The sequence below is a fragment of the Silene latifolia genome, chromosome 10, assembly GCF_048544455.1.
Source record: "Silene latifolia isolate original U9 population chromosome 10, ASM4854445v1, whole genome shotgun sequence".
NCBI lineage: Eukaryota > Viridiplantae > Streptophyta > Magnoliopsida > Caryophyllales > Caryophyllaceae > Silene > Silene latifolia.
Genome location: NC_133535.1, coordinates 163,429,161 through 163,438,991, shown reverse-complemented (window position 1 = coordinate 163,438,991; position 9,831 = coordinate 163,429,161). Strand labels below are relative to the sequence as shown.

General features: G+C 37.0%; 2 protein-coding genes across 7 annotated transcripts; both read left to right on the top strand.

Moving 5' to 3' along the window:
• Positions 1 to 1,417: 1,417 nt before the first annotated feature.
• LOC141609516 (uncharacterized) lies at positions 1,418 to 3,509 on the top strand. The gene is made up of 2 exons (XM_074428556.1): positions 1,418 to 1,645; positions 3,108 to 3,509. Exons 1-2 carry the CDS (start codon positions 1,499 to 1,501, stop codon positions 3,330 to 3,332), a joined length of 372 nt encoding a protein of 123 aa, XP_074284657.1. The 5' UTR covers positions 1,418 to 1,498; the 3' UTR covers positions 3,333 to 3,509.
• Positions 3,510 to 3,900: 391 nt separating this feature from the next.
• LOC141606842 (glycolipid transfer protein 1-like) lies at positions 3,901 to 8,588 on the top strand. 6 transcript variants are annotated; one of them, XM_074426176.1, is made up of 7 exons: positions 3,901 to 4,037; positions 5,367 to 5,494; positions 6,136 to 6,191; positions 6,643 to 6,773; positions 6,901 to 7,036; positions 7,429 to 7,557; positions 8,275 to 8,588. In XM_074426176.1, exons 2-7 carry the CDS (start codon positions 5,377 to 5,379, stop codon positions 8,308 to 8,310), a joined length of 606 nt encoding a protein of 201 aa, XP_074282277.1. In that variant the 5' UTR covers positions 3,901 to 4,037; positions 5,367 to 5,376; the 3' UTR covers positions 8,311 to 8,588. The 6 variants fall into 6 exon arrangements, with proteins under 6 accessions (XP_074282277.1, XP_074282278.1, XP_074282279.1 ...); XM_074426177.1 differs by having other exon boundaries at positions 3,902 to 4,037; positions 5,341 to 5,494; XM_074426178.1 differs by having other exon boundaries at positions 3,904 to 4,037; positions 5,362 to 5,494.
• The last annotated feature ends 1,243 nt before the right edge of the window (positions 8,589 to 9,831 follow it).

Here is a 9,831-nt window from a genome sequence, read left to right as displayed (position 1 = left end):
CAACTTATAGGATCGAATCGAACTTATAGGATCTCGAATCGAATCGAAATTATAGGATTCGAATCGAATCGAATCAACTTATAGGATCTGAAGTTAACTTAAATTAAGTGACTTTAAGTCCAAAAGAACAGGGCCTTAGCTAGAAGTTTGTTAGGAGCTAGTTAGGTATCAGAGCAAGGTTTATTAGTATATATTCCATCAATTACGGATACATATAGAAAAGTATAAATTAAAATTTATGAACAAGATAACAACGGAAATTAACCAGTATACTTTTTTATTTGAGTCTAAGGCCCTGTTCTTTTGGACTTAAAGTCACTTAATTTTAATTCACTTCAGATCCTATAAGTTCGATTCGATTCGAGATCCTATAAGTTGATTCGATTCAGATCCTATAAGTTGATTCGATTGAGATCGATCCTATAAGTTGATTCAGATCCTATACCTCACTTAATTTAAGTTCGATTCGAGATCCTATAAGTTCGATTCGATTCGATTCGAGATCCTATAAGTTGATTCGAGATTCTATAAGTTCGATTGATTGAGATTCTATAAGTTGATTCGATTCGAGATCCTATAAGTTGATTCGATTGATTCGAGATCCTATAAGTTGATTGATTCAGATCAGATTAGTTTCAGTCCAAAAGAACAGAGCCTAAAACTCAATAAATTTTGTGATAAAATATATTCTCTCCGTCCTCGTCAATTATTATCCTTTGGTTTTGGCACAAAGATCAAGGAAAAATAAGAGGGTCAATTACTATATGACAAGTGGACCAAATTGAGTGTGAATGATCAAATTGTTCATCAAGATCATTCTTAAAATAGAAATGACAACAATTATATTGACTGAAACGTCCAAAAATATAATAGGACAACAAATGACCAGGACATAGGGAGTAACTCCGTAATGCTCACCTCGAATGTAAAATACATCTACATCATGATTGCCCTTACGACCACACTCTCATTAAGAGATAATAATACAGATATCAGCTAACTTAGCTACATTTTTATATCACGCTGATTATTCTCACAACTTGAGTTCGAATCCCGACAACTTAAAACTAAGAGACAATGGTTATGCAAATTGGTGGGCCGTTGGCAAGGAATCTCAAATGTGTATAAACAAATACTCTCTTAGTCCTGATCAATCGTTTTTCTTAGGTTTTGGCACAAAAACCAAGAAAAGATGAATGAGCCAGACGCCAGTTATTAAATGACAAATAGATCAAATTGCATGCGGATGATCAAATTGGTCTGATCCTAAAATAAAAAGGGTAACAATTGACTGAGACACCTAAAAATAAAATAGGACAACAAATGACCGTAACGGAGGCCGTAAGCAAGATGGGCCCTTTAAGACAATTTTCGAGCATTCACTCTATATTCTTTGTTGAAATCTTAGCCTTTATATTCAGAAGTAGACCTGCATTGTTGAGTATTGCATTGCAAGCTCAAAAGAAGCTAAGTCCAACTCTAGTGTGAAGTTATAGCTATGGGAGAAGTCGATACGCCGATAATGTCGGAGGAGGAGAGCACAAAAGAGATAAGTCTTAAGGACCTGTCTGTAAAACTCGAAGATTTTGCTCAGGCTCGAGACTGGGCTAAGTATCATAGTCCTCGCAATTTGCTCCTTGCTATGGTATAACTCTCTTACTAACCTATATTATGTTATTGTTGGGTGTCGAGTCACAACACGACACAACACAACACTTCATATTAGTCCGTAGTCACGACATTAGAGAAGTGCTAGAGGACCAGAGGTGATTATTTGCAGGCTTGATGTACGATTGTACGAGTCAGAACATTGTTTGTATTATTGTATAGGCCTCACAACTTGTTGATTTACATACCCTAATACCCGTCCTTTCAAAAAATTTAGTTAAAATTTGCAAAAAATTCCGAGGTTCCCTTGTAAAATTACCCTTTCACCTCCGCTGACTTCAAATCCTGGTTCTGCCACTGGCAGCCACTGCCTAAACGGTTAAAACCCATTAAAACTAGGTTAATGGACGGGGCATGATCACTCGCCCATGCATGAGATGTATGTTAACTGAGAGTAACATAACATCAGTAACCTGAATGCTAAGCGAAAGCTGGTTTATGCTTTTTGCTTACGCTTCTCGTCTCTGCTCGTGTACTCGTGTTGGACACATTTTATGTTGAGCCAAAATTCGACGGTAGTACGGATAGTGTACATCCAGGCATTAGTCGAACATAGAGCATATAGAGAACCAAATTCCTTGTCCAATGCTAACCATCCTTTTCACAAAGCAAAATTAAGGTGACATAGTGATGTTGACATTCAGAATCTTTCCTATATTCTTTGTCTCATGGCTTAATTTAAAGGGTAGTTCACTAGGAGTTTCGTAACAACATTATTCTACTGCCTCAATGAATCCGATCTTTGACATGATAATAATAAGATCAAATACAGACTACTTTACTCACACGGAGATTTTTTTTTTTTTTACTAAATGTCTTATAGTAAGGCCTTGTCTGGATAGAATGATTTGGAAGGAAAGGGAGGGGCGGGATTTGGAAGGAGGCAATATCCATTGTTTGGATAGCAAAATAGGGTTGGAGGGATTTGGAGGGGAGGGATAATGGATCCCTCCATTTTCTTCCTCCAAGCCAAAACGTTTTCCCTTCAACATAGGCAAGATTTAGAGGGAAAACTCCACCTCTCCATTTTCCCTTCCCTTCCTTTCTCTCCCTTTCCCTCCCCTCCACCCCCTCCCTTCCCTTTCCATTCACTTTTACTATCTAAACACACCCTAAGAGTCTTTTCATGCAGTTCTCGACACAATTTTCTTTTTTAGTCGCTTGGAAACAGTCTCTTTGTAATAGTACTAGACTAAAAGTCTTTTCATGCAGTTCTCGACACAGTTTTCATTCAATGATATTCCATAGGCAAGGAATAACGACAAAACGGTTAAAAGCGCAGTAGCGAACACTAAATCGAGTAGTTTTTACTATTGTTTCGCTAAAGACATCCAAACATGATAAAAATGACATAAGGAATATGTTTGTTGATGATGCTACTTTTTAGACCATGCTATTTTCATCACAACTTTAATTTATGTTATGCTTCGAACATGTAGGTAGGAGAAGTCGGAGAGCTTTCGGAGATATTCCAATGGAGAGGAGAGGTCGGAAAAGGGTTGCCAAATTGGGAAGAGTCGGATAAAGAGCATGTAGGAGAAGAGTTATCTGATGTGCTGTTATACCTTATTAGGCTTGCTGATGTCTGTGGCATTGATCTTGCTGATGCTGCTCTTAAGAAATTAGTGAAGAATGCAATTAAGTACCCTGCTAATTCGCTATAGGCATTCTCATTTCAGACGGGTCTTTTTCGTCTTAATTTTAGTCGAAAAAGGCCCATCGTAAGGGAGACTTGTTGTTCGCTTCTCTGTAATGCTACTATCAAATGAACACATAAGTATGTTCAATGTGTAAATTATGTTAAGGAAATGCAATAAAATTTGCATGAAATTTTATCCTCATATTTGATCTTAGTTATGGAATGATTTGGCTCGGTACTCGGTTAACATGAGTCATTGACTAAAATTGTCATTGTGAGAATTAACGGATCATAAACGCGAGTAAAGATTTTGTCACAAAAAGAATTCACAGAAAATGGGTCTTCTTCCAAAGAATTACGATAATCAACAACAACATTAGATTAACCGGTAATTTTAGTTTATAATTCTAATATTACCCCTAATTGTTACATGAAATCATTAGCATACATGTTAAAACAAGTATTACAATTTACAATTACCATCAATATGCTCAAAGTTAAATAACTTCTCCAATTTATAGTGGTCAATATTGCAACGAACTTGTAACCGTCGACATATTAAACAAAAAAATGTTGTTAAAAAAGAGTCGAGAAATCGAGAGTGAATCCTCTATCCCATTTTCGCACCCGGCTAAAAAAAAGCTAGAAAAGAAACACCTCCCAAGACCCAAAATCCGATCACTACTTCTTCAGACAGCTTCACTCCCAACTTTCTACTTAACTTAATCTGGTAAATTTTACCCCTTTTATTTTCAATTTTTCATAAATCATAACGAATTTAATTTAATTATAGTATATTCAATTGATCATGATCATGAATTATGGAATCTAATTCTATTCCCATTTACTAAAAATCCTATCTTTTGAATTTTAATTATTTAATTGCACCCTTTTCATAATTGCTTTGAGTTTACGCTACCCTTTGCTGTGATTAATGTACTTTAATTGTTTTCTTCATGTTCTGTGGAAGTTTTGTTAAGTTTTTCATCAATTATATGCAATCTGCTTAGAAGGGTACCTGTGATTTCCTTATTTTTTTGCACTCCCTCCGTCCGGATCATTTGTTTACATTTGATTAAAATGCCCGTCACAAAGGATTAAAAAAGGTAAACAAATGATCGAGATGTAGGGAGTATGATTCATTGATCTGATGTATTAATACTATTGCTTGATGATTTGTTAGAAATATTGTTGGCTGTAATTGTAGTTTGGGATGAGGATCATTAGGGTTTTGATTGAAAGGTCTTGTCTTTGTTGATCTTAGAGTAATTTTGTGTGTTTGGTTATTTACTGTAGTGATGATCTGTGGAAATGAAATGCTAGTTTGGTTGGTAGAGCTAATTTTCGGGTACAACCCGGCTTCCCTGACTGACCAAATCTGTCTAGCTACATTGTATCGCTTTACTGATTTGGTTGTAGTCAGCTGAAATAAAAATTGTGGTAAGAAATGTATTAACTGACTACTATTTCACGTTAAAATGAAACGCAGTCAGTTTAGTGAGCTATTTGTTGTGTACTATTTGCTGCGTTTGTTTATAGACAAGTGACTAGGTGTCTGTGGTACAAGTATTGGATGAAATTTATTGTGTTGGCACAAACTATACCAAATCTGCCAAATGGAGGCTTGCATTCCGTTGTTTCATAGGGTTTAAACTCTTGTTCATCGAGCCAAGGAATTGTGTTTTTCTTCTTTGTAACCATTTAGCCTTACTTTTTCTGCTCAGTTGCTTTGTCCCGTTGATGAATGATGACTTATCTGACGCTATTTGTATTGCTGTTATGATGTCTAATTGTATGGTGGTCATCATTTCTTAGTTAACTGGATAAATCCTGTTATTCGAACTCCTTGTCGTGAGTAAAAGTTTTCAGTTTTGCCTCTTAGACACATGTAAAGGAAACAGAAACCAACACTTAAAGAGTCTCACGTTCTCATCTGTGCACAGTCCTTTATCTCTTTTGTCAGCAACAGAATGTCATGATGTTTTAGAGCCCGTATATGCCATTTACATGTGTACCTTTTCTGCTTTTTGTAGTTTACTATTGTAATTGATTAGCGCAGTTAAAGCCAAATGTCGGAAACTGTATTTACCCCAGCATTGGAAGGGATCAAGCTCGTTAAGACTGAGGATGGAGAGATGTTGGCCAAACCTTTCTTGGATGCTTGCAAGCATATTTTGCCTGTCATAGGTGTGCAGTGTGCTTATATAATGTCCTGTTTTATCCAGATTTTATAACTGAACTCTGAATGATTTTATGGCTTCATTGTGTTGGCAAATAGGTGCTTAAAATTTTACCGGAATCAACCTATTTAGCATCAATTTTGCCCGCTATATGTTTTGTGAATACACAACTGGTTTCGGTTGGTCAATTTGTGAGCTCTAGTCGAGGGGAAGGGGAAGAGAATGGGGGAAATGGGGAATGGGCCAAGGCCATTTTTCTTTGAAATCATTCCCAAGTTGGAAGAATTTTAATTTGGCCTGCAGAAGAGATAATGAATATCTACATTTTCCTCAAATCTAAATTGCTGACAAAAAAGGAAATTACCGTCCCCATTCTCTCTCGGATGAGATGATTGTTCTGGGGATTATTTGTGGAAATTCCATTTGATGCATGTGAGGTATTGGAAGTTCGAGGAGTAGCCAATGATTGTGATATTACGTATGCCAACAAATATTAGTCTGATTTTCCCCTTGAACCCCGTACCACTTCCGACCATTGGGAATTCTTCTTTTTGTTTGTATTGTTTATCTCGCCCTTTGATGTCTGCTAATATTGTTTCAATAAATTGGTATGGGTTATTAAGTTGCTAATCATTCTGTTTCATGCAGATAAGTTTGGTGCTTCTATGGCACTAGTGAAATCTGATATTGGCGGAAATATCACGGTAAGCTACTTAGCGCACGTGTTCTGTTCCCAACTTTTTGCAATGTGGTGTCTCTTTTGGGGGTGGCGAGTAGTGAAGTCTGGCACTATATTATTTTTCAGCTAAGCGATGTCCCTTCTTCAGGATACAGATAAGTTGTTTTCTTGTTGGAACAAATCGGATACTTGTTGGGGTTGAGTTTCTGCACATCTAGACCTCCCTAGACATTCACGGGGTTATTGTTTACTTCACGGCTGTCTTTTCTCGTCTTCGAGTACTATAATTATAATGCTTTTCTTTTTGGGGTTATCTCTTTCTATGCTCGCTCCCTTTTGAGTTTTGATGGTGTGTTGAACTTATTGAGTCTAATGATAGATAACCCTTCTCTTGCATGGTGTTTGTGAAATGATAATAAACCAAGCTGAAACTGATTTTATAAGTCTCTTCATTTTGCATTTGTTTACTGTTACAGAGATTGGAGGACAAGTACAACACGGATCCTGTCAAGTTTAACTACTTATACAATATGGTTCAAGTGGAGGTTGAAACTCAAACAGCTAAAGGATCATCCAGCTGTACTAATGGTCTGCTGTGGCTAACTAGGTACATGAAAGGTGTATGCATGTTTTCCTGCTTGGTGAACTTCCATAGTAAAGTATCTAGTTGTTTTGTGCATTCCTTGTTTCTGTTACGGGTTCTTTTGCTTGACATTATTGTGATAACGTCATAGGGCTATGGATTTTTTGGTGGAACTCTTCCGCAATTTGCTAGAGCACCCAGATTGGTCAATGTCTCAAGCTTGTACAGACTCATACTCAAAGACCCTGAAGAAGTGGCATGGCTGGCTCGCAAGTTCAAGCTTTTCGGTAAGACACGAGACTTGTTTCTTGTAATTGCCACTTGATCTCGGTCGGTGCATCATAAACTTGGCCTATTCCTTGTTTCTTGTAATTTCCACTAGCATCAGGGAAGTTGAGCATCTTGTTCCATCTGAAACAAGCGGACTGTGACACATTAGTCCAGATACGATTTATGTATGTAATTATGGTCATTGCAACTTTCTAGTATAGAGTGGTGATGGTTGTAGGAGTTTAGGACTTTCACGTGTCCTGGAATAGATAATTAGGAAAGGTTTCGTTAAGACTGATGTTTATTGGCTGCATACAGCTGAAATTTCTTGGAATAGCACTTCAGCCAATTCGGCAACAGTTTTTTTGTTTTCGTGGTTATTCATTTGTTGTATGAACTGGGTACACAGTTAGCGATGAAGTTAGCTCCGGATAGGAAGAAGTTTATGGAGGTGCTTGGAGGTGATGCAGTCAAGGGTGACCTCGAGAGTTTTTTGACAACCTTCACTCCTCTACTTCAGCAGAACCACAAATTTTTGGTAAGATCAATATTCTTACTTTTCTCATCTACGTCTATCTGTATGATTTCTATGCCGATTGTTGAAATCCCAGACCATTTCATTTTGGGATATTTTCTCGTGTACCCCTCAGCCTTTTCATTTTCTAAGATGTACCCCTCTTTTCTTGAAAAAAACTTTGACCGTCAATAACTCTTGGCTAGAAGTTCGGAATACGATAATTTTTTTTTTTTTCAAATTGACCGTAGGTCTTCTGTTTGAAAAAGAATTCACCGACGTCTCAACTCGTAGTCGGGAATTATGGTCGGTCAAAGTTTATTCGTTAAAAAAGATTTGACCAACCATAACTATCGACTACGAGTTCAAAAAGCGGAGATTTTTTTTTTCAAATTCAAGACCTTGACGAGATAATTGGTTTGAAAAAAAAAATTACCGTTTTCTGAACTTGTAACAGAGCATTATTGCCGGTCTCAGTTTTTTTTTGTAAAAAACGAGGGGTACACCTTAGAAAACGAAAAAGTTTAGGGGATATCACTTTCATTTTTTGGCATAAGAATTCACAGAGGTAATTTTGATATGATGGTTTCAAATCCAGATCATGAGTATCATCAACCTCGTTAACTTAACGAGCTAAACTAGCTAACATATGCATTTCCGTACTATTTGATGATGTCACGTATAATGTTCACAGCAATATTGTCGATCTTGATGTCGATTTGCTTCATTTTGTGTTTTCAGGCTAGTGTCGGTCTGGATGATATGAAAGCGTCATGAAGGACTGAGAGTCAGGGACCCGGACTCTAATCCTGTGATGCTATGTTATATTTATGGTTACCGTCTTACTGATGTTTTAACATAAGAAATTCGTGGCTGTAGACATTGAAAACCTTGTTGTAACTTACCATTTCGGTTGTGGTTTCGTGGCTGTAGACATTGAAAACCTTGTTGTAACTTACCATTTCGGTTGTGGCATACTCCTTGGCTTCAGTACAGTTACAGTTGTTGCTCGTCCAACAGTTAAAATATATATTCACTGTGATGGTTCGTCTCTCCTTTCTTTTCTCTTCAATTCTCCGTCGTCCAAGCAAGGGGAAAGTGTCTGTGCTATTCGCGAAGACTGTTATAACTAATTCCATTTTATATCTTCAAATTTAAAATAAATGAAATAATCACAAAATTCGTAGTTTATACTATCTAGGTGTTATGGTTAAAAGCCATTATTTACAAATTCTCATGTATGAGTAACTAACTTTATATTTTGTCATGAATTAACTTCAATATAAAGTTTTACAATGAGTATATTAATGAAAAATCGTCTTATAAATTATCTCATGACTCTAACTAAGACTCTTACCATTTGACAATGAAGTTGGATTCAGAATTTTGGATGGGAGAATCGCTCGCTATAGAAGACTCTTAACAAAAAAAAAAAAAATGTGTACCTCGTTAAAAACTTCAAAATCCGTTTGCATCAATTTACGCTCATTCCATAGCAAAATCTGCTATGGATTGATCAGGATTATTTTCTTTCACTTCAATTTTTTTTTTTTTTTTTTTTTTTAAAAAAAAAAAAAAAAAACTACTGCTCAATTGACAGTTTGACACTCATCAACCTAGATTTTTTTTTTTTTTTTTTTTTTTTTTTTTTTTTTTTTTTTTTTTTTTGATGACGAGGGGGTTGAGTCCCCTCCCGGGCCCATGCATTCCCGCACCACTACATGGACCATGTAAGCCACCCCCTTCGGGAGCTGCAGTGGCCAAGTGATCATCGCCCCAGCTGGTAGTCGAACCTGGGACCTCTCAACTCCTGCATTTCTGCAAGCTTCAAGGTTTAACCCAGCTACCACTGGACTAACACCTCTCATCAACCTAGATTACTTCACCAAAATTCATGGTCGTAACGGATTAAGTTTATAATTAGGTCTTATTGTGCCGTTAGTTCTACCCTACTTCAAACATACCTGTTGGGTCACTATTACTAGACCGAGCTAAACCATACCAATCCAATGCACACGACCTAAGTTCCACCCTCATAACCCGACCACACAAAACATATGTCTAGTGTCTACTACACCCAACATTATTTATTACTCGACCGCACTAAACCGTACCAATCCGATGCACAAGAGTACACAGCCTTTTTTTGTTTCTAGTCCAAATAAGCGCACTTATTTAATGGGTGAGAATCGACCACCCAACTTCATGGTTACAAGACCTAAAGGGGCTAAGTTCCACCCTTTTGACCCGATCAAAACCCGACCCGACAAAACATATATCTAAATTGTCTACTTACAC

Excerpts from the sequence above, each read along its gene's own strand:
- LOC141606842 (XM_074426176.1), top strand. The coding sequence starts at position 5,377 with ATGTCGGAAACTGTATTTACCCCAGCATTGGAAGGGATCAAGCTCGTT. Across the intron at positions 6,774-6,900 it reads GGTCTGCTGTGGCTAACTAG|GGCTATGGATTTTTTGGTGG; the intron begins GTACATGAAAGG and ends ATAACGTCATAG. Across the intron at positions 7,037-7,428 it reads TCGCAAGTTCAAGCTTTTCG|TTAGCGATGAAGTTAGCTCC; the intron begins GTAAGACACGAG and ends CTGGGTACACAG.
- LOC141609516 (XM_074428556.1), top strand. The coding sequence starts at position 1,499 with ATGGGAGAAGTCGATACGCCGATAATGTCGGAGGAGGAGAGCACAAAA. Across the intron at positions 1,646-3,107 it reads GCAATTTGCTCCTTGCTATG|GTAGGAGAAGTCGGAGAGCT; the intron begins GTATAACTCTCT and ends TCGAACATGTAG.